The sequence below is a fragment of the Aedes albopictus genome, chromosome 1 (genome assembly GCF_035046485.1).
Source record: "Aedes albopictus strain Foshan chromosome 1, AalbF5, whole genome shotgun sequence".
Taxonomy (NCBI): domain Eukaryota; kingdom Metazoa; phylum Arthropoda; class Insecta; order Diptera; family Culicidae; genus Aedes; species Aedes albopictus.
Window position 1 is genome coordinate 270,453,966 of NC_085136.1, and position 24,339 is coordinate 270,478,304.

Consider the following 24,339-nt stretch of genomic DNA (forward strand, 5'->3'; position numbering starts at 1 on the left):
AAACCTCCGCATATCGTTCCTGTCCATACATTCCTGCGCTTTAGCAATCACACCCTCTTCATGCTGCCGTTTTTTACTGTAGTGGATTCGTTTTTGTTCTGCTTCTCTCAGCCCTGTACCGCTCTCTGTTGAGCCGGGTACTGGCCACCAGCATTCGGCTTCTGGCGATATTCTTTTCATTCTTCACTGTTCACTCGTTGACACTGCTCGCCGAACCAACCATTATGGGCTTCATGGCCGTGCGGTTAGGGGCGTCAGTCGTCTGGCCGTTTCGTAACCCTCGGGGTGTGGGTTCGATTCCCGCTCCAGTCGGTGAAAACTTTCCGTCAAACGGAAAATTCTCCATTTGGCCATTATTGGATTGTCCGTTGTCTAATGTTAGTGATCGTTAAGTCTGTACAACCTTTGGTTAAAGACGGTGTAGTGTCTTTTATTACGTTGGCGTCGCTGAGCAGTACCTATCACCTCTCTTGCGCTGTGATGTCACTGCTTCATGGTTAAACCCCCATAAACTGTTGACATCTCCAGATCCGTTGGTCTCTCCTACCCTCTCGTTTAGCTCATCAGATGGTATAGTGCAGCAATCCCGTCGGCTGCCGTGGTCCATCTGGGAGCAAGTTTCACCACCCGGGTGTCGCCAGGTGTGTTTTCGGATATTTTTACGTTCGAAGTAGGTACTGATCTGATTGCCATCCCTTTAGCAGCAGCGAATGTTCCGAAAGGCCCTGATCATTGTCGTTTTTAATGGCATGAAGGCTTTCCGTTCCAATAAGGTGGGGGCTGGCTCACCGACACTTCCGGTCCGCTTTAGTGCTTTATGCATCATTGTGGCCAGGTGTTGCTCTAGTTTTTCCAACTGTATTGTAAAGCATGAGCGGTGATCGTTGGCATACTTGTGTAAATTGGGGTAGGTACTCGAAATGTTGATCGATCACCGATTATTGCTGGCAGATGCAGTGGAAAGTTTGTCTTAATACGTATCAATCGTCTCTGACAAACGAGAAAAACTGACTTCACTGATTACCTGTCTCTGAGCCAAATTTGGTATAGAGTCTTCAGTCCGATTAATCGCTTCATGTTTGATGGAGGTTTTTAATCCAATGGGTTACATAGCCGCTATCCGAATGAAGAGAGTAATGTTCCGCGTAATATATCACAAATCGAAAGAGGTACGGTACATTACGTGGAGCGGATGTACTGAATTGGGTACCAGACCAAGTCCCTGCTGGGTGGCGCTAAATAGGTGAGCCATAGACAATAGAATCGTCAATGTCGTAGGGCATAGTATGTGACTATTGTCGAAACAACACTATTTTTGGTCATTGTCCACTAAGCGCATAACTATGTTAGGGTCAAGATTAGGATGAAATCATTGGTAAAATATAATAACACTTTTTAGTTTGTGTAGTTCGATATTCGCATGGTTAATTATTTTATGAACAATAATTTTATTGACGAATCCGATTTAAAATAATTGAATAGTAATTTTTGTTAAGCCATATTATATTAAAATAATCACTATCATTATCAATGAATGCTATCCGCTCAAGATCTTCGCTACATTGAATTTTGAAGTACTGGAGGCTTCACTTATCAACAAATTAACAACAAACACGCTATAACAGTATCTAGAGAATCGTGGAGGGTGAGAAACCTGAACTAGTAGCAGTATTCATATAGATTAACAATTTCATTTTTTTTTCATTTCATTTATTTAGTTCACATCAAATTCATGATAATACTGAATCAACAATTTGCCGCCATAATACTCGATTTGCAGCTGCAGCTCTCCATCCTCGGTCACGCCCAACACTCGCCAGATCACGCTCCACCTGGTCCGCCCATCGTGCTCTCTGCGCTCCACGCCTTCTTGTACCAACCGGATGGTTAGCAAACACCAACTTTGCAGGGTTGTTGTCCGGCATTCTTGCAACATGCCCTGCCCACCGTATCCTTCCAGCTTTGGCCACTTTCTGGATACTGTGTTCGCCGTAAAGTGCAGCGAGCTCGTGGTTCATCCTTCTCCGCCACACACCGTTCTCCTGCACACCGCCGAAGATCGTCCTTAGCACCCGTCGCTCGAAAACTCCGAGTGCTTGCAGGTCCTCCTCGAGCATCGTCCATGTCTCGTGTCCGTAGAGAACCACCGGTCTTATTAACGTCTTGTACATGGTACATTTGGTGCGGGGGTGAATCTTTTTTGACCGCAGTTTCTTCTGGAGCCCATAGTAGGCACGACTTCCACTGATGATGCGCCTTCGTATTTCACGGCTCACGTTATTGTCAGCCGTTAGCAAGGAACCGAGGTAGACGAATTCTTCTACCACCTCGAAAGTATCCCCGTCTATCGTAACATTGCTGCCAAGGCTTGTCCTGTCTCGCTCAGTCCCACCTACCAGCATGTACTTTGTCTTAGCCGCATTCACCACCAGTCCGACCTTTGCTGCTTCACGTTTCAGGCGGGTGTACTGTTCTGCCACCGTTCCAAATGTTCTGGCAATAATATCCATGTCATCCGCAAAACAGACAAATTGGCTGGATTTCGTGAAGATCGTACCCCGGCTGTTGAGCCCGGCTCGTCGCATAACACCTTCCAGGGCGATGTTGAATAGTAGGCAGGAAAGTCCATCACCTTGTCGTAGTCCCCGTCGAGATTCAAATGAACTGGATAGTTCACCCGAAATCCTTACGCTGTTCTGCACACCGTCCATCGTTGTTCTTATCAGTCTAGTCAGCTTCCCGGGAAAGCTGTTCTCGTCCATAATTTTCCATAGCTCTGTGCGGTCGATACTGTCGTATGCCGCTTTGAAGTCGATGAACAGGTGATGCGTTGGGACCTGGTATTCACGCATTTCTGGAGGATTTGCCGTACAGTGAAGATCTGGTCCGTTGTCGACCGGCCGTCGATGAAACCGGCTTGGTAACTTCCCACGAACTCATTTACTTTAGGTGAAAGACGACGGAAGATGATCTGGGATAGCACTTTGTAGGCGGCATTCAAAACGGTGATCGCTCGAAAGTTCTCACACATTAACTTGTCGCCTTTCTTGTGGATGGGACAGATTATCCCTTCCTTCCACTCCTCCGGTAGCTGTTCGGTTTCCCAGATCTTGACTACTAACTGGTGCAGACAGGTGGCCAACTTTGCCGGGCCCATCTTGATGAGTTCTGCTGCGATACCGTCCTTACCAGCCGCTTTGTTGTTTTTGAGCTGGTGGATGGCATCCTTAACTTCCCTCAGCGTGGGAGTTGGTTCGTTCCCGTCGTCTGCTGCACCAACATAGTCATTTCCTCCGCTGCCTTGGTCCTCCGGGCCTACATTCTCTTCGCCATTCAGGTGCTCGTCGAAGTGCTGCTTCCACCTTTCGATCACCTCACGTTTGTCCGTCAGGAGGCTCCCTTCCTTATCCCTGCATATTTCGACTTGCGGCACGTAGCCTTTGCGGGATGCGTTGAGCTTCTGGTAGAACTTGCGTGTTTCCTGTGAACGGCACAGCAGTTCCATTTCCTCGCACTCCGCTTCTTCCAGGCGGCGCTTTTTCTCCCGGAAGAGACGGGTCTGCTGCTTCCGCTTCTGTCTGTATCGCTCCACATTCTGTCGGGTTCCATGCTGCAGCATTACCGCCCGCGCTGCATCCTTCTCCTCCAGAACCGCTCTGCACTCCTCGTCGAACCAATCGTTTCGTCGACTCCGTTCTACGTACCCGATAGTGCTCTCGGCTGCGTTGTTGATGGCTGCTTTCATTGTACTCCAGCAGTCCTCTAGAGGGGCCACATCGAGCACACCCTCGTCCGGCAACGCTGCCTCGAGATTCTGCGCGTATGCGGTGGCGACATCCGGTTGCTTCAGTCGCTCTAGATCGTACCGGGGCGGCCGCCGGTAATGTACGTTGTTAATAACGGAGAGTTTTGGGCGCAGTTTAACCATCACCAGGTAGTGATCGGAGTCGATATTAGCGCCACGATAGGTCCTGACGTCGATAATGTCGGAGAAGTGCCGTCCATCAATCAGAACGTGGTCGATTTGCGATTCCGTTTGTTGTGGTGATCTCCAGGTGTAACGATACGTGAGGCTGTGCTGGAAGAAGGTGCTACGAATGGCCATGTTCTTGGAGGCGGCGAAATCGATGAGGCGTAGGCCATTTTCGTTCGTCAGCTGGTGGGCGCTGAACTTTCCAATCGTCGGTCTGAATTCCTCCTCCTGGCCTACCTGAGCGTTTAGATCCCCTATGATGATCTTGACGTCGTGGTTTGGACAGCGGTCGTACTCGCGTTCGAGCTGCGCGTAAAATGCGTCTTTGTCATCATCAGTGCTTCCGGAGTGAGGGCTGTGCACGTTTATTATGCTAATGTTGAAGAATCGGCCCTTGATCCTCAACCTGCACATTCTTTCGTCGATCGGCCACCAACCGATCACGCGCCTCTGCATGTCGCCCATCACTATAAAAGCTGTTCCCAGCTCACGTGTGTTGCCGCAACTCTGGTAGATGGTATGATTACCTCTAAACGTTCGCACCATAGATCCTGTCCAACACACCTCCTGCAGCGCTACGATTCCGAACCCGCGGTCCTTCAGTATATCGGCGAGTATGCGGGTGCTCCCGATGAAGTTGAGAGATCTGCAGTTCCACGTACCGAGCTTCCAATCGCAAGTCCCTTTTCGTCGCTGTGGTCGTCGCCATTGGTATCGGTTCGCATTCTTCTCTTGTTGATTTTCCGGTGCTAGTCTTTTTTACGGCTGGCTCGCAGGGCCTGACACCAACCCACTAACCCAGGGAGCTGGGCTTACCTTCCCGGAAGCTACGGGTTCTGCATTGGCATTTCCTCCAACTACAGTGCTAAATAGCTAGGCTCGAGCGCCAGTCTTCGCCGGGGGTGGTGTTTTTAATGGGCGCCCAGGAGATAATATTTTACCTGAGCTTCCACCCCCTAGATTAACAATTATACTCTACTATTTTCAATCATTGCAACATTATACTAATATGTGCGGGCCGCCCATTTGCGGAGTTGTGCGGCCAATTATTCTCTTTCCATTCCAGAAACGACCGTTTTGAAGCAAGAAGTGTCCCAATGGCCAACACAAACGGGACTTGTCCGAAACACACAAGATAAGTACAACAATTTTATAATCAGGCGCCCAACTCTTTCTACGACTTTGCTAATAGATAATGCAATATGCATACTTCAATATCAATTATTTGTTTGTTTACGCGTTCATTTATGACACTATTGAAGCATTCGTGTCGCCGCGGAATAGTTTACAATTTATCTTATTTACATTTTTCAATTCACTTTAAAGTATCTAACACTGCTTTTACAATTGTGTATGCAAACTTGTATCCTTATTATGTTCATTATTAATAGTAGTCTGATAAAACAAGTCTAGTGATTTTTTTTACCAAGGAATAGAAAGAGTTGGTGTCATAATCAATACAATACTTGAAACTGGAAACTCCTTATTTCCCCCTATGGGTTATAGGGAGGGGCGGGACATTCGAGCCTACTCATCAGTGGAAAGGACTTGATATGCTAATCGGTTTAGCATAGGGCAGATACAAGTCTACTGGTAGACGTATCGCCCAGCGAAACAACGCAGATTGGCCACGGCCCGGGGGTGCGTTGATTATAACAGAATAACAGAATAACAGAATAACAGAATAACATAATGAAGGCTTTCCGTTCCAATAATGACTGGTCGATACAAGCTTTCTCTGCCGATCTGCGCATTTGCATCTCCGATGACTGTTTTGACATCTTGTTTTGGGCAGTCTCCGTAGGCCTTATCAATTCTCTCATCCTCATGTCATCGGGTTTATCGTTCGTTGGAGCATAGATGTTGATCAGACTGTAGTTGAAGAAATTGCCCCTGATCCTCAACAAACAGACTCGGTCACTTATCAGTTTCCACCGAATAACTCGTTTTATCTATTTTCCGATCACTATGAAGCCAACTCAACGTTCGACCTTATCGCTGCCGCTATAGTAGATGTGGTACTAGAATGAAGTGTTGGCAATGGGATCCACCAGTCAGAATTCGCATTCTCCGGTCTTGGGTCAGCATATCAATTAAAAAAATAACTTGAAGAATTTCCCCCAGGAGTTCCTCCAGTTATTCCTCCATAAAATCTTCCAGACATTCCTCTAAGATTTCCCCTAGATTTTTTTAAAATACCTTCACAAATTACAACATGAATTCTTCTAGAAAGTACTTCAGAATATACTCCAGAAATTTCTTCGAAAAAGTGTTGAAGAAATTCCTGAAAATATTCATGTCGGAATTCTTGAAGAATTTCCTGAAAGAATTCTTCTAGGAATTCCTGGAGACATTTCCAGATAAATTCTGAAGGTATTCCTGAAGAAAATCTTGGAAGAGAATTCTGGAAGGGATTGTTGGAAGAATTCTTAGCGGATGTCTTGGACCAATTCCTGGAGGATTTCTTGGAGGATTTCCTGAAGGAATTCTTGGAGGAATTCCTGGTGGGATTCCTGTAGGCATTTCCTGGAAGAATTCCTGAAGATATTTTTTTTAAAATCCCTGGAGTTATTCTTAGATGAATTTATAAAGGAATTCCTGACCAAATTTCTGGAGGAATTTTTGACAGAAATATTGGAGCAGGTCTTGGAAAAAATCTTCTTAGAGTTCCTGTAGAAATTCTTGAAAGAAATTCCTGGACGGATGCTTTCTTCTCGGATTCTTAGCAGATGTCTTGTTGGAATATCTGAACAAATGCTTGGAAAAATTCCTGGATGATTTGGAGAAATTTTTGGAAGAATTCTTGAAAAAAATCCTGGTGGGATTCTTGGAGAAATTCTTAACAGAATTGTTGCAGTAATTTCTCTAGAAATTATTGGATGAATTCTTAGAAGAAGTCTGGGAGCAGTTCCTGTAGAAATCCCTGAAGGAATTCTCGGAGAAATCCCTAAAGATATTTCCGGATGATTTTTTTGATGAATTTTCGAATGAATTTTTTGAAAAAAAAAACCTGGAGGTATTTTTGGCGAAATTTCTGAAGAGATTCTTGGAGGAATTGTTGGCAGTGGTTTTGAAGGAACTCCTGATGAAATTCTTGGATAAATTTCTGTGGATATTATAAGAAGAATTCCTGGAAGACTTCTTGAAACAATTTCTGAAGGTTTCTTGAAGAATCTTGGTGGTTTTCATAAAAAAGTTTCTGGAGGATTTTTTGATGAATTTTTGAAGGAATTTCTTGAAAAAAAATCCTGGAGGTATTTCTGGCGAAATTTTTGAAGGAATTCTTGGAGGAATTGTTGGCAGAAGTCTTGAAAGGGCTCCTGATGAAATTCTTGGAGAAATTTGCTGTAGATATTATTAGAGGAATTCTTGGAGGACTTCCTGAAGGAATTTCAGGAGTAATTTCTGGGGGAATGTCTTGACGATTTTCTAGTGGAATTTCAAGAAGAATAATTTAGTAAGGAATTTTTGGAAGAATTCCTAAAGTAGTTTCTGGAAGAATTCCTGGATTTACTCCTGGAGTTATTCCTGAAGGAATTCCTTTAGTAATGAGGAATTTTTGGTGTAATTCGTCAAGCGGAATTTGTGAAGAAGTCTCTAAAGCAATTCTCGGACGATTTCTTAGAGTAATCCCAGGAGTCTTTTCTTTCTGGAGGAATTCTTCGAGGATTTTTTAGAGAAATCCCTAAAGGTATTTTCGTAGCAACTCTAATAGGAGTGCCTGCAGGTATCTCTGGAGCAATTTTTGAAGGAATTTGTGGGGAAATTTCTGTGGGGCTGTGTGCAGCAATTCCTGGAGTAATTCCTGAAGTAATTCCAGAAGGAATTCTTTAACGAATTTTCGGATGAACTCCTAGAGTGCCCTAGAGCAACTTGAGGTATTCGTGGAGTGATTTCTGGAGTATTTCTTGGAAGATTTATTGTGGAAATTTCTGGAGGAATTGTTAGAGAATTTTCTGGGGTATTCTTGGAGGAACTCTTGGAAGTATTCTTGAAGTGATTTCTTTTGGATTGTTTGGAAAACTTTCTGGAGGAACTTCTTTATGATATCTAGGAGGAATTCCTAGAGAAATTTCTAAAGGAGTTTCTAGATTATTAGTTAATAGAGGGATTCCTTGAGAAGTTTATAAAGGAATTCCCAGAAAAAAAATATGTGAAGGAATTCGCGGAGGCATCCCTGGAGTAATCCCAGGAGTGATTGCTGGAAAATTTTTCGAAAGAACATCCTGGAGATATTTCTGGGAGATTGCCTAGAAAGTTTGTTAAAAGAATTCCTTGAATAATTCCTGGTGAAATTCCTAGACGATTTCCTGGAGCAACTTAACATCTCAAAACATACCCACAAGCTGATTTTGTTGAAGTACATCGAAGTAGTCTTGAAATCAGTTAATCTAAGTAGTCATAATTTGATTGTCAGAAAAATAAATGTATTCCTTAAGTTACCGTAGAACAAGCTACACGCGTTTTCCCTACTCTGAGAGGTTGTGGACCCAGATACAGCTAAGTGTTTTTACGGTGAGGAAACCGAGCACTATGGACTCAAAACTCGGAATAGAAAAACTGACGAACGAAAACTATCCCCAATGGTCATTCGAAGCGGAGATGTTACTGGAGCGTGAAGATCTTTGGAAGCATGTCGTGGATGCGGTTCCGGACCCGGTCACAACAGCGTGGACAGCGGGGGACAGGAAGGCGCGTGCGACGATCGCTTTACTGGTCGAGAAACGTCAACATCCGCTGCTTCGAGATGCCAAGACTGCTAGAGAAACCTGGAATCGACTCAAGGAACAGCACCAGAAGACCACCATGTGTTCAAGAGTGTCGCTCATCTGCCAAGTTTGTGACAAGAAGCTTTCAGAGGGAGGAGACCTTGAAGCACACGTCTACGAGCTGGAAGAGCTGTTTTCAAGACTCCAAGGAGCAGGTAAAGATTTGGGAGAAGACGTTCAAGTGGCAATCCTGTTGCGGAGTCTTCCGGCTTCGTACGAAAGTGTCCGAACGGCCCTACTGGTATTGAAGGACGACGAGTTGAAGATGCCTTTTGTCAAGGGGAAAATTCTGGACTATGCTCGGAAGCTGCAAGAAAAGGAAGTTATCGTTGGAGAATCTGCATTGAAGGTGGAAACCAAGAAGCTAACTTGCCATTTCTACGGAGCGAAAGGGCATAAGAAGAAGGACTGTCCGGCATTCAACAAATCTGGCCATCAAGACAGAGCTCAAGATAGAACCGGAAGCAAGTTTGCAAAGCCGAAGAATAAATCTGGTAAGGATAAGTCATACGCTTTCGTTTTGGACGCGGCTAAGTTCAAGCAACTGGATCTGTGACAATTTTTTGCATCGATTCCAACGGTGGTCGGACAATCGTCACGCTGTCTGATGTAATGTATGTTCCCGGATTGGAGATGAACCTGGTGTCGGTGAGTAAGCTGATTGAAAAAGGAGCCAACCAAGGATGGGAACACTCACTTGGAAAGAGTTACACTCACTTGCAGTTTTCTCAACTCAGAAGCGTGCAATCAAGAAACGATGTATGGACGACTTTTACCTTGTGATTTCGTCTAAAACTTTGCCGAATAGAGTAGGGGTCGCACACGCATGCCGAAGTCGTGAGGGAGCTGCGAAGGCAACTCTTCACGAGGTGAATGTAAATTACACTCACCTCGTGGAGAGTCGCTTTCACAGCTCTGTCACGACCTTGGGATTCGTGTGCGACCCCTACTTTATTCGGCAAAGTTTTAGGCGAAATCACAAGACAAAAGTCGCCCATACATCGCTTCTTGATTGCACGCTTCAGAACTGAGAAAATAGCAAGTGAATGTAACTCGTTGCAAGTGAGTGTTCCCATCCCTGGAGCCAACATCCATTTTGGAACGAGCGGGTGTCAAGTTCTCTTCAAGAAGGAAGTTGTTGCTGTAGCATTGAAACATGGAGGCCTGTATCGACTGAAGATCTACGACGAACGAACGCTGACTGTCGGGCAGGACCATACGAAAGACTGCAAGCATACGTGGCACAGACGCCTGGGACACCGCGAGGATGCAGCCATTCAGCAGATCGTCGGTAAGGACTTGGCGACTGGTATTCAGGTGCGTGACTGTGGAATTCAAGAAGCCTGCGAACCGTGTCTCGAAGGGAAACAAACTCGACAACCATTTGCGAGAATCACAGAAAAGAAGTCGGTTGCTGTGCTGGACCTACTACACACGGATGTTTGCGGTCCCATGGAATCGTTCTCGTTAAGCGGATTCAAGTACTTCGTCACAATAATTGATGACCACAGCCGGTTCTGTGTGCTCTACTTCTTGAAGAACAAGTCAGAGGTTCCAGCGAAAATTCAAGAATATGTGGAAATGGTCAAGACGCAGCATGGACGAGTTCCGAAAGCTATTAGGTCGGATAACGGTGGAGAGTACATCAGTGGAAATTTGCGAAAGTTCTACAAGCAGAACGGGATTCTAGCGCAGTACACGACAAGTTTTTCTCCGCAATCCAATGGCGTCGCAGAACGTAGAAACCGCTACCTTTCCGAAATGACGAGGTGCACGCTTGCTGATGCGAAACTTGATAATCGATTCTGGGCGGAGGCAATGAATACGGCAGTCTACCTTCAAAACGTTCTTCCTTCAAGATCCATTGATGTTACCCCTCATGAACTATGGTATGGATACAAACCGGACATGAAGCATCTACGTGTTTTTGGATCCCAAGCTTATGTGCACATTCCCAAACAACGACGCAAAAAGCTGAGCCCTGTTTCCCAAAAGATGACGTTTGTTGGGTATTCTTCGGACCATAAGGCGTGGAGGTTCCTGGACATGAAGTCGCTGAAGCTGGTTATTAGCAGAGATGCGGATTTTTTGGAACTGAATTGCAACGGAATCAACATGAAACCCACTCAGGACAACGGGAAGAAACCGGTTATATGGGAGTATGATCTGTTCCAAGGAACTCAGGAGGCTGATGACGTCCAAGATCCTGGTGATGAAGTTCTCGAACCGTTTGATGCTGACGACAACTATCAAGAGGATTTCGAATCAGCTGCGGAATCATCGTTTGACTCAACGTTGGGTCAAGATGCCGATGTCACCATAGCCCCGCGACGATCAGACCGATCTACCAGAGGAGTTCCACCACTTCGATATCCAGAAATCACCGGTGCTGTTGTTGATCTGCAAAACGAACCAATGACGTATATGGAAGCAATAAGCGGACCCGAGCGTACCAAATGGCTCACTGCGATGCAGGAAGAACTGGACTCATTTGCAGAAAATCGAACTTGGGATTTGACGGAGCTACCACCCGGAAGAAAAGCTGTTGGCAATCGCTGGATTTTCAAGCGAAAAACTAACGAGCATGGTGAAGTCGTCCGCTACAAAGCTAGACTCGTAGCTCAAGGGTTTTCACAACGTTATGGATTGGACTACGAGGAAGTTTTCTCTCCGGTTGTCAAGCAAGCTACATTTCGTACTCTGTTGGTTGTTGCCGCTCGCGAAAAACTTCTGGTGAAGCACGTGGATATAAAAACAGCATATTTGTACGGTGAACTTCAAGAAACTATATACATGAAGTTGCCCCAAGGTATGGAACGATCCAATTCAAATACGGTTTGCCGATTGAGGAAAAGTTTGTACGGCCTTAAGCAAGCTGGCCGTGTGTGGAACCATACGCTGGATGAAGTATTCACGAAAATGGGCTTCGTTGGATCTACGGCGGATCCATGCTTATACAAACGGACGACGAAGAGGCGGAATACTTTCATCGTGGTGTACGTTGACGATATGGTACTGGCATGCAGCAGCGAAGAGGAATTACAAGAAATCATCACTGCTTTGAAGACCAAGTTTAAAATATCCCTGCTTGGAGATTTGAAGCTATTCCTGGGCATGCATGTGGAGCACAACGGCGAATTCTACCTGGTAAGTCAGACCGCCTATATTTCGAAGCTGACCGAGAAATTTGGACTGAAATCTGCCAAGCCATCGGCCATCCCCATGGATCCAGGGTATATGCAACGAAAGGAGGAGGAATCTGAAGCACTTCCAAGGAACGATGAGTACCAAAGCCTTGTTGGAGCACTACTGTTCCTATCCGTGATGACCAGACCAGACGTCGCTATTGCTGCTTCAATTCTTGGAAGAAAAGTGAGCAACCCTACAAACGCTGACTGGACAGAGGCCAAAAGAGTGGTACGGTACTTGTATGCCACACGGGAATTGCGGCTACATTTTGGTGCAAACAATGACTACCTGAAGTGTTTTGTGGATGCCGACTGGGCAGGCGACACCAAAGATCGGAAGTCGGATTCTGGATACTTGATTTTCTTTGGAGGAGGATTGATCTCGTGGGGTGCTCGCAAACAAAATTGCGTTGCGCTCTTATCCACCGAGGCTGAGTTTGTTGCTGTAGCAGAGGCTTGTCAAGAACTACTGTGGCTGCAGAAACTACTTGATGATTTTGGAGAGAAGAACCAACAGATCACGATATTTGAAGACAACCAAAGTTGCATTCGACAATTGGAAGGAGAAAGGATCGAGAAGCGATCAAAATATATACAGTGTATCAAACAATTGTCCGTACAGCAATTTTTTGATCCAAATAATTTTTCATTCAAATGATCATAACTTTTTTATACGTCAATCAAATACGCTGAAATTTTGATCAATCATTAACCATATATTAAAGCTCCATTGGTAAAATTTTGATCGAGATCAAATAAGTTTTCTGAAAGTTGTAGAACTTTTAGTAAAACTTTTAAGGTTTTTGAACACATTTTTAAAACATTATATCTCAATATGTACTCGATGAAACTTTTTCCATTTTTTTTTTTGTGATACTGCTGATACCTTAGGTTTTCATATGCAGCTTCGTTTGAGGTTTTATATTCACTACAAAAAATATGAAAAATCTGTATATGTTCAGAGTGTCATTTGGAAATTTATCATATTTTGATCAATAAAAGTGCCAAGTGTTTTCAACGTTTTAAAGCTCTCTTAATGCAATATTTTTGTACAGGACCTACTAAACTACATATGAAGAGTAGGTCCTATGTATTTTTTGTGCAGTTCATGCACTTTAATTGGTGGAAAACGTTTGGCAGATTATATGTGCAAAATAAGGTAATTTTTTAAACATCGTCAACTACATAAGCACATTTTTCATATTTTTTGTAGTGAATATAAAACCTCAAAAGTAGCTGCATATGAAAATCTTAGGTATCAGTTGTAACGCACAAAAAATTGAAAAAGTTTTATCGTGTACATACTGAGATATAATGTTTTAAAAATGTGTTCAAAAATCTTATAAGTTTTTCTAAAAGTTTTGTAACTTTCAGAAAACTTATTTGATATCGCTCAAAATTTTACCAATGGAGCTTTAATATATGATTTATGATTGGTTAAAATTTCAGCGTTTTTAATTGACGTATAAAAAAGTTATGAACATTTGCATGAAAAATTATTTTGACCAAAAAATTTCTGTACGGACAATTGTTTGATACACTGTAGATACCAAATACGCTTTTACGAAGGATTTGAGAAGAAAAGAAGTTATCAACGTGGAATACTGCCAATCAGCTGAACAAACTGCAGATATGATGACAAAACCACTATCAAAAATCAAGCTGCAGACATTCAGAAGTGCTGCTGGATTGAAACCATTCAAGAATACTACGTTTGAGGAGGAGTGTTGAAGTACATCGAAGTAGTCTTGAAATCAGTTAATCTAAGTAGTCATAATTTGATTGTCAGAAAAATAAATGTATTCCTTAAGTTACCGTAGAACAAGCTACACGCGTTTTCCCTACTCTAAGAGATTTCTATGTACATGTTCATTTGCCGCTCAACACTAGCACCATCTGTAGGTGCTGCCGCATGAAACCGTATCTCGTGAAACCGAACCATGTTCACCAGATGGTGGTACCGTGAACTGAGTGATGGATTTTGAAGGAAATCGTTCTAGCTGTTTCGACTGCTCGTCTGTATTTACATGGTGCAAAAATCGCATTCTATGGCTGCATCATTCAAGCTGCCAAATCTTGAAGTGTTTGCAGCCGTGCCCACACTTAAACTCGGACAACATGCAGCAGTTACATGTTTATTGGAGTGTTTCCATGCGATTGACAAATTGATAATTGGCGAATCACACCGGGCGACGGGACTCTTCTAGATGGCGGGCGACATTCACCCATTTCGAAAGGTAGATGGCGGTGGGCAGAGGTATAGCTCCATGGCTACACATACCCCTACCAATAGGTAGTATGATGCGGTGCGGATGATCATCATGGGCAGGGATGGGTTCGCATGCTGATGGATCATTAAGAGCGGAAACACAAACTGCACTGCGGCTACGGCTCAGCCGCGCCGCGTCGCAATTCCACAGAAGCAATCATTTGCTCGAATAAGTGGTTGTTGTTGGTGGTGCTGCTGCTGGATGGTGGATCAGGATTTAAAATGGATTCACATGAAATGTGCATTGATATTTATCGTGAAACTTTTATGCCGCCGCAGATGAAAGGTATTCGGTATGAAATCAATATATTCCAGCTGCCAATGTGCCCATCTATATTTATTATCCAAATTGATGAGTCGGGATGGATTTCAATTATGGATTGAATGAAGAACCAATGTGTACACACTTAAATTAAATCGCCGACCTCAGCAAACGGATTGCCGAGAATCCAACAGCCGAGAATTCGGTAATAATTTTTACTGAATCTCGGTAAAAGTTTTACCGAGATGTCGTTAAAACTTTGCCGAGATCTCGGTAATCCAACTTTTTACCAAGATCTCGGCAAAGTTCATCGAGACTCGGTAATGGTTTACCGAAATCTCGGTAAAAATTTTACCGAGAATCAGTAAATATTTTACCGAGATATCAGCTGTTGGATTCTCGGTAAACCGTTTACCGAGATCAATTTCTGAATTTAAGTGTGTACAATATACTTGAGTCTCTTAATGACGATTAACTATTTGTAATTATAACTGTGCAAGAATGTTACCATTGATTCAGTTGCTCATTTGTTCTCAATAACTCACCCAAATTCCTATCCGTCCAGGTCCAGTTCACGGTCTCCAGTTGGCCTTGTGAATAAGGTTATTGAACACTAATGTGGAGACGGCGGGTTCGATTCTCGTTTCCCGATTCCCGAACTTTTCCCGACATCCCTGGGCATCATTGAACTGGCCTCACAATATACGAATTCATGCGATGGAAGGCTAAAAAAGCCCTTCAATTAATAACTGTGGAAGTGCTCAAGAACACTAAGTTTGAGTGAGGCAAGCAAATTTTTCAGTGGTAACGTAGAGTCACAAAGAAGAAGAAGAATTTGGCCAAATTGACGGCTGATTACTACTTTCAGTCCTGAGCACCCATGGTGGTGCAGAGGGCCGAATTGTAAGACCTCCATCCTGGGTGATTGTCCGCATCGCCTTGACCTTTGGCCAGGTAAAATTTCTGTCGATTGCTTTATTTCGTTGTTGAGCCTGCGCCACCATGAGCCTCTGGTTCTGCCTCTGCTGCGATGACCTGCTGGGTTCCAATCTAATGGCTAGTTTCCACCTGGTAAGTACTGTGTAAAAAGATAGGACAAGTAATGGTCACGTAAAACTTTTGCAATCAAAATTACTTAAGCGTTCGCAGTTGATAAGTAATTTGCAGCCAGAAAGATTTGCCAACAGATGGCACTGTCATGCGATGCTGTCAGTCATGTTGTTGATTTTCCGTGCGGAATAATATGTCGATGTATTACCTATTCCGTGAGTAAAAGGGACATTTCTCTTTCTTTGTGTTTCTTCTTTCGCGCCTGTGCGTTCACAGTGTCCATTAGTATTTAGCCGTGTCGCTCTATAATGTATGCTCCGTCGTCCCTCAGCATGGCTGCATCTGAACACGAGATTGAATTTCTTGAGGTTGAATAATTTGCCGTTACGTAGTTTAAAAATTTATAAAGACACCCCAAAACTGAATTGTTTATAAATAGTTCGACTATTGAAAAAAGTAAATAGCATTTGAGTTTAGCTGATGAGGAGACAATGATTCTAAAAACTGTTGCATCATAATCATTTCATTTCGTTTGTTGAATAAAATGTTCTATGGTGCACTAGAACCATGAGAAGTAAAGACTGTATTCGATGAAATTTGGACACAGAAAATAATGTATAGCTTTTGATTGCGTTCATAAAATCAAATATTTTTTTGATCAGGAATAATAAATAACGTGTAGCTAATACCATAACAATGACAACAAATTCAGTTTGGTATTGGCGCAGATATTGGTAATATCATAATATAAGATTTTAGCAAATTTTTTCATCCGTTTTAAAAATTGTAAAGGCTATAATTTTGATGTAACTCGTCAAGACGTCTGAAAGTTTGACTCGAAGTTCTTAACAGAGTATCAATAAACTGGTAAAAAAATCTTAAAATCGGTTCAATACGTTTTTCTAGTATTCAAAACTCAAATCGCTTCAAGGCATATTTTAGGTACATTTTAACCATTTTATTCCGTGTGTACTATTTTGTTTGTACAACTGTCATGACTGTTCCGATTTTAATTAGCATTTGAAACTGTAAAACCATTATAAAAACTGTTCTTAGCCAAATTGCTTGAAAACTTTTCAAGTTATAACTGTGTGAATGTCACGATACAAAAAAAAACATTTTTGCTTATTGTGACTTTGTGCCACATACGGCTATAACTTTATTACGGCTAGATCGAATTAAAAGGAACTCCTGGAAGAACCTTGACTTATTTTCCAGGAGTCTGGAAGTTCTGAAGAAATTCCGGAAAAAACTTTTGAAAAATTCCCGGAAGATACCCCGGGTAAAATTTCTGGAGAGGTCTCTGATGCCACCCCTGGTGTAATCTTAGAAGAAAATCCAGGAGAAATACCAGAAGAAGCTATGAGAGGAACCCATAAATTAACTCCTAGAGGAAACCTAGAAGGAGTTCCTGGAGGAATCCCGGAAGAAGCTAGAGGAATTACAAAAGGAATTCTTTGAGGATTCACATGAGAAACGTCCAGAGAAAACCAGGTGGAACTTAAAAAGGTGTATCTTAGAAAGAAATCTTGGAAAAATCACTGAAAGAACTCCAGAACGAATCTAAGAATGAATTCCTATAGAAATCCTGGAAGGAACTCCTGAAATGATCCCGGAGAGAATTCCTGCGGCAATCTCCGAATAAATATCTGAGTGAACTCCGTATAAAAAATACTTAAGAAATCCCGGATGAAATTATTGTAGAATAGTTCGAAAAAACTCCTGGTAGAATCTTAGAAAACACCTCTGGAGAAAACCCTGAAGGAACTCCTAGAAGATCCCAAAATAGAAAAAAAATAAAAAACAAAATAAATAAATCCTGAATTAGAAGGAACTCACGGAGGGATTTTTTGTAGAACTTCTAATGAAAATCTCAGAGACATTTTATAAGAATCCCCTGCGAACTTCTGGTGGATTTTTCGGCGGAACATCTGGAAGAATTTCAAGAGGACTTTCTGTGAAACCCCAAAGAAAAACCATCGTACGGAATGCCAAAAGATTCATCACAAAGAATCTTTCGTAGATCTTCATTAAATTCCCCGTGAAGCTTTGTCCTACCTCGTATTTTATCTAAAACTCCACAAGGTAACCGTCAGAGTCCCAGCCGAATTCCTCATACCGTAGTCCGAACTCCAATATTGCAGAATTTATAATTAGTATCCAACCATAGTTCTCGCTGTAATACCATTAAAAGTTTTTTTTTAATTTCTTTTTATTTGCGAATTTTAACTTAGGCTAATTCTTCACACACCCATTAAAAGTTCCCTCAGAATCCCAGCGTCTCTCATTAGCATTTCCCTTGGAACTCCGTTGCACGGTGTCAAAATTTCGATTATTATCGAACTTCCATGTACCTCGGATCTTTCTTCACAGAAAATCAGCATTTTGGGCATTTTGGCTATACTTTATAATTGGAAAGTTTTAAAATATTACATCGGGAAATTTTGTTTTATCTAAGTTTTTGGCTATTTTCCATACTAAAATTAATTAAATACTGATCTTATGCAAAAAACGTGTATGGGAAAATTTTCACCGATAAAATATTTTCTCTTCTTCCGATTATGAATATATAGCCCAAATACTAACAATTTCCGAAGAAAAATCCGAGGTACATGAAAGTTCGATAATAATCGAGATTTTGACACCGTGGCGTTGAAATCTCACTATCTGGATTTTCCCCATACGCGCGCAAAAATTAAATTTAAATTTCAATCACACTTCCTGAGGAAACGAACAAAATTTCTCTAAGTCCAAATCGTAAACAACAAGGTCACGAAACGCCACACGAACAACGAACAATTTATCTAGCAACCGCCGTATGCAGTGCCCCTTTCTTCACATCCTTCTTACAGCATCGTTTCGTAAAAATGCTGGCGGTTAAACAAATGTCAAAATTACTTACGGAATAAGGAGGAATTTTACTTGAGCGCTCTACTTGGGAACTGGAAACTTACCATAACGCTTGATTGCAGAGTGTGGCCGACCCACCTCCATTTTTTCTCCCGAATTTCTGCCGCTATCGGCTTTTGATGACACCGACGATGGAGCTCTACGTTTGATACAATTGTTAGGCTACCATTCATTTATTTAGTTAACATCAAATTCATGATAATATTGAATCAACAAATTGTCGCCATAATACTCGATTTGCAGCTGCAGCTCTCCAACGTCGGTCACGCCCAACGCTCGCCAGATCACGCTCCACCTGGTGCGCCCATCGTGCTCTCTGCGCTCCACGCCTTCTTGTACCAACCGGATGGTTAGCAAACACCAACTTTGCAGGGTTGTTGCCCGGCATTCTTACAACATGCCCTGCCCACCGTATCCGTCCAGCTTTAGCCACTTTCAGGATGTTGGGTTCACCGTAGAGTGCAGCGAGCTCGTGGTTCATCCTTCTCCGCCACACACCATTCTCCTGCACGCCGCCAAAGATCGTCCTGAGCACGCGTCGCTCGAAAACTACGAGTGCTTGAAGGTCCTCCTCGAGCATCGTCCATTTCTCGTGTCCATAGAGAACCACCGGTCTTATTAGCGTCTTGTACATGGTACATTTGGTGCGGGGGTGAATCTTTTTTGACCGTAGTTTCTTCTGGAGCCCATAGTAGGCACGACTTCCACTGATGATGCGCCTTCGGATTTCACGGCTCACGTTATTGTCAGCCGTTAGCAAGGAACCGAATTCTTCTACCACCTCGAAAGTAACCCCGTCTATCGTAACATTGCTGCCAAGGCTTGTCTTATCTCGCTCAGTCCCACCTACCAGCATGTACTTTCCCAGACAACCAGGAATCGCATAAGGATGCACGCTGTACATCGTATAAAGTACTATTTTAAGTCACTATCGCATATGTGTACGGCTGAGGGACAATTCTCATCGCATATGATGTTATTTTTTTAACTTACTGCGATGTATCTGGTAAAATCATATAAGAGTGCAAATTAACTTTTATAATGTATGACTACATCGTAGTAGACGATATTCCGATGTTTTCTTGCGACGAACTTTGCTTATTCGCAAAAGCGTTCGAGTGAACTCGCAAAGTGTCAATTAAATTCGCATAATTGCGTACTGCGATGATTATACGACTTCGCTTGGTACTTTTCTAATTATGTTAGCTTAACCCGCATTGGTGTATAAACTAAATCGCATAAAAGTGAAAATAAAGTCGTTCAAATATACATACAAACTATAAATACAGGGTGCGGCAGGAAAAAAATGCCTCAAGTTCAAGGCACTATTACACGCTAAATATGGGATATATATGACTATTTTTTTTTCATGACAGTGTATCAGTCAATGTCTATATTCTAGCACTGAAAAATAAAAATGAACATATTCGATGTTTAACATGTGATAATGTGGGCCTAATAAGCGGATATCAATAAACTGCGCGCTCAATGGTCATTAAACAAAATGACTATAACAGTAACAAAATTAGCTCAAATTCGATGAACAACCAGACCACACTGATCCAGAGCCATGTAGTTTCACATACCAGATGAACAAATAAGTATACATATACAAAATAAGTATACATATATTTGATGATATTGTAGAGAAAATCAAAAATTTTGTTTTATCAGATGCGAAATTTAGCGACCTGTGTGATTTTCTGCGGTTTGAAAATTCTGGTTGTCTTCATCTTCAGGCGCCGCCCTGTAAAGGTTAGTGACCAAAATGGGATTTTTTTAATTAACTTTTCAGAAAACTAGCCTATTATAGATCATGGAACGTTGAAACATAGATTGGTTAATGTCAAATGGACGAAAATGAGGTTTGAAGTTGAAAAACACTTTCGCATTTTTTCCTGCCGCATACTGTAAAGTTGGCATATTGCGATGTGATATGTGATAACAAAAAGAGGTGCTGTTGGAGTGCCAAAAAGCTACAAGAAAGTGAAAAGTTATCATTATGGTTACAAAACAAGTTACAAAGCCATCATTTTGGTTTTGTTGACTTGATGATAAACAATAGGTGGTGCTAGCAAGAGAAGAGTAGTGGTAACTGTGCGAGAAATCATGCTAAATCATTTTGATCTCCAGATAGCCTGCCGAACACGTACAGCGTACGGAAACCAAGTACATTCCAACAAGCACTGAGGTGAGTTAGAATGTCGTGACAATTAATCAGTGTGTTTCATAAGTAGTGTTTGGTATTAGGTGTGAGGTGCGGCTCGATAATCCAAAGGTTATTAGTTCAATACTTAGGAGACAAGATTTTTGAATTTCGAATATTTTTAAGTCGCACAAGATGCTATTTTACGTCGCAATAGTGCATACCGTGCATCGCATAAAATATCGCTTCAAGTCATATAGCGTCATTATTTTTCCGTCAATGCACGTATAGCGCCTCCACTTTTGTACGCATAAGGTATTTTACTGCATCTTATGCGATGTAACTTTACCGCATACGTATAACCTGAACATAAACTTCCTTATACGTGCAAATTGGTTGTCTGGGTTTGTCTTAGCCACCAGTCCGACCTTTGCTGCTTCGCGTTTCAGGCGGGTGTACAGCTCTACCACCGTTCCAAATGTTGTGGCAATAATGTCCATGTCGTCCGCAAAGCACACAAATTGTCCGGATTTTGTGAAAATCGTTCCCCGGCTGTTGAGCCCGGCTCGTCGCATCACACCTTCCAGAGCGATGTTGAAGAGTAGGCATGAGAGACCATCACCTTGTCGCAGTCCCCGGCGAGATTCGAATGAACTGGATAGTTCACCCGAACCCTTACGCAGTTTTGCACACCGTCCATCGTTGCTTTCGTCAGTCTAGTCAGTTTCCCAAGAAAGCCGTTTTCGTCCATGATTTTCCATAGCTCTGCGCGGTCGATACTGTCGTATGCCTCTTTGAAGTGGATGAACAGGTGATGCGTTGGGACCTGGTATTCACGGCATTTCTGGAGGATTTGCCGTAGGGTGAAGATCTGGTCCGTTGTCGGCCGGCCGTCGATGAAGCCGGCTTGATAACTTCCCACGAACTCATTCGTTTTAGGAGACAGACGCCGGAAGACGATCTGGGATAACACTTCGTAGGCAACATTCAAAATAGTGATCGCTTTGAAGTTCTCACATTCCAAATGGTCGCCTTTCTTGAGAATGGGGCAGATTACGCCTTCCTAGTTCCGGTTCTGACTACCAATTATTTTAAGCTTCAAATAGTCGTTTTTCTGAGAATGTTCTACTTCAACAGCAAGTGCTTTCATCTTTAAACATAAATTCAACATTTAGTCCAGCATATTGTTTCAACAGATTCATCCTTTCCTCAACTGTTAACTCCCCAAATGCACTTAAACAGTTGCACACGGTCTCCATTTGAACAAACGTTTAAATGCGATTACCATACCCGTCTCGGAATGGGACTATTATCGACCCAAGCTTCGACAAATGAGATACATCTCATTCCGATAATTAAAACCCATTTTATTTGGTGTCACTTTTTCGATTACCGGTCCCTGGGATTCTCTGGATGGCAAGGAGGTGACATCTATCGAGTTAAAAGCCGCCCTCCTGGATAAACCCTTCGTCAGAGCCAAACTAATGAAACAGAAACCACCGCCCGACCGAGATCTAAATTGAAGTAATGCGAAAAAGGGACTTGGGGTTTAGGTTGAATCGGTCGGCATTTGAAATTGCAAATAAATGCTTTGGTTAAGGCAGGCGGAAACCCGTAGCTCCGATTTGTCGTTAATTGGTGAAAAGAATACTCTTTTCATTAGGGACCTTCGACCACTTCAATCAAACGAAATCTGATTAAATTAAAACTCTTGTTGTTATCGATCTAGGAAGCAATTAAACGATTAAATGGCATGTCGGAGCAACAGCAATTCACAGCTACTCCGAACAGACATTTTAATGTTCTGGTCGGTACATCTAGATAATGACAATTTCTCGTGCCGAAATGAATCACTGCTGTTCGCTCAGTTTTATGAGCGCCATTTATTTATGATTTATGAGGATACGCGTTTGTGGGGTTAATTTAAGGATTTAATTAAGCACAAGAATGTTATTTACGACCAATTCCGTGAGAATTCCGCTAGGACTACAGTAACTGTAATTCTTTCTACTGATTTTCATATTCAAACATATATTTGTAATACTCCACACTCTTTCACCTAAAACAAAAAATAACAATCCCAATGTTTCTCTTTTGTCTAATTTCAGAATCAAACCAAGAAAATGTAACTCTTCAGCGAAACCAAAGTGATATAAATTGTACTCCCACGGAGGCGAAGCAGTACTGACTGTTTCAGTTAGTTGTGTGTCGAAGAAAAGTCATAAGATAAAATCATAAAGCATCACATTCCACACTTAATCCAACACAACGTGTGCAAAAAGCATCAAACCACCCCCATAAATGTGTGACTACCGCGCGCGGCAAGTTTAAGGGTTTAGCGAGTTAGTTCACTTTATTGGTCCCATAATCAAGTGTGTGCCAAGGGGAAAGAGCCAAGCATCATCATGACCGTGAAAATTTTTCGCCGGGGTTCGGCACGCTGTATCGGGCTCCTGTCGGCGTTCGTGACCATTCTGCTGTGCTTGTACTACATCTCGATGGGACAACCATCGAACACGCCAACGACGACGGCCACTGCATCCGGTGGTGCGGCGCTTCACAAGGATGCTGCCCTGCACCAGAAACGGTAAGTACCTGTCTTACCTACTGCTACGAAAACGAAAGATGTAACTGGTGTCTCGTGTTGGATACCAATGCGGTGCAACTTTATGCTCTTTATTAGGTATTCAAACACGAATGGGGGGGGATGGAATGTTACAACCATATGGTTCGTATTTTATTGGGGTGTGCAACTTTTTTCGGGATGAAAAACATCCCTCTTTTTATAACATACATATTATATTCCGTTGGGATGACTTTCTCGGAATGGAAAACATCCACTCCACAGGTTAATCCAATCAGAGAGTATGTTCTAATCTACCTACAGGGTGTCACATAAAATAATTTGACTTTGACGCAAGCAATAATCAAAGTTTATACTTACCTTATCGGTTCAGACTAACACTTGAGTGTCCTCTGCTGTACATACAGTATGCGGCAGGAAAAAATGCGAAAGTGTTTTTCAACTTCAAACCTCATTTTCGTCCATTTGACATTAACCAATCTATGTTTCAACGTTCCATGATCTATAATAGGCTAGTTTTCTGAAAAGTTAATTAAAAAATTTCCCATTTTGGTCACTAACCTTTACAGGGCGGCGCCTGAAGATGAAGACAACCAGAATTTTCAAACCGCAGAAAATCGCACAGGTCGCTAAATTTCGCATCTGATAAAACCAAATTTTTATTTTCTCTACAATATCATCAAATATATGTACTTATTTCATCTGCTATGTGAAACTACATGGCTCTGGATCAGTGTGGTCTGGTTGTTCATAGAATTTGAGCTAGTTTTGTTACTGTTATAGTCATTTTGTTTAATGACCATTGGGCGCGCAGTTTATTGATATCCGCTAATTAGGCCTACATTATCACATGTTAAACATCAAATGTGTTCATTTTTATTTTTCAGTGCTAGAATATAGACATTGACTGATACACTGTCATGAAAAAATAGTAATATATATCCCATATTTAGCGTGTAATAGTGCCTTGAACTTTTCGCATTTTTTCCTGCCGCACCCTGTAGAAGTCGTCTCCATTCCACTCGGTCCATGGCTGTTTGTGTCTCCAGTTCCGCACTCTGCGAAGGGTCCGCAAATCGTTCTCCACTTGATCGACCCACCTAGCTCACTGCGCACCACGTTCTCTTGTACCGGACAGATGATTCTCGAAAAAAATTTTAGTTGGCTTGCTATCCGACATCCTGATGA

The 24,339-nt window shown here is 42.4% G+C and overlaps 1 protein-coding gene across 1 annotated transcript in view; it reads left to right on the plus strand.

Moving 5' to 3' along the window:
• The window catches only part of LOC109401057 (alpha-mannosidase 2), a 351,116-nt gene that overhangs the window by 196,809 nt on the left and 129,968 nt on the right, over positions 1-24,339 (plus strand). The window contains exon 3 of the mRNA XM_029860267.2: positions 22,676-23,154. Coding sequence (XP_029716127.2) covers positions 22,973-23,154 — 182 coding nt within the window. The 5' untranslated portion in view covers positions 22,676-22,972. The remainder of the gene's footprint in view (positions 1-22,675; positions 23,155-24,339) is intronic.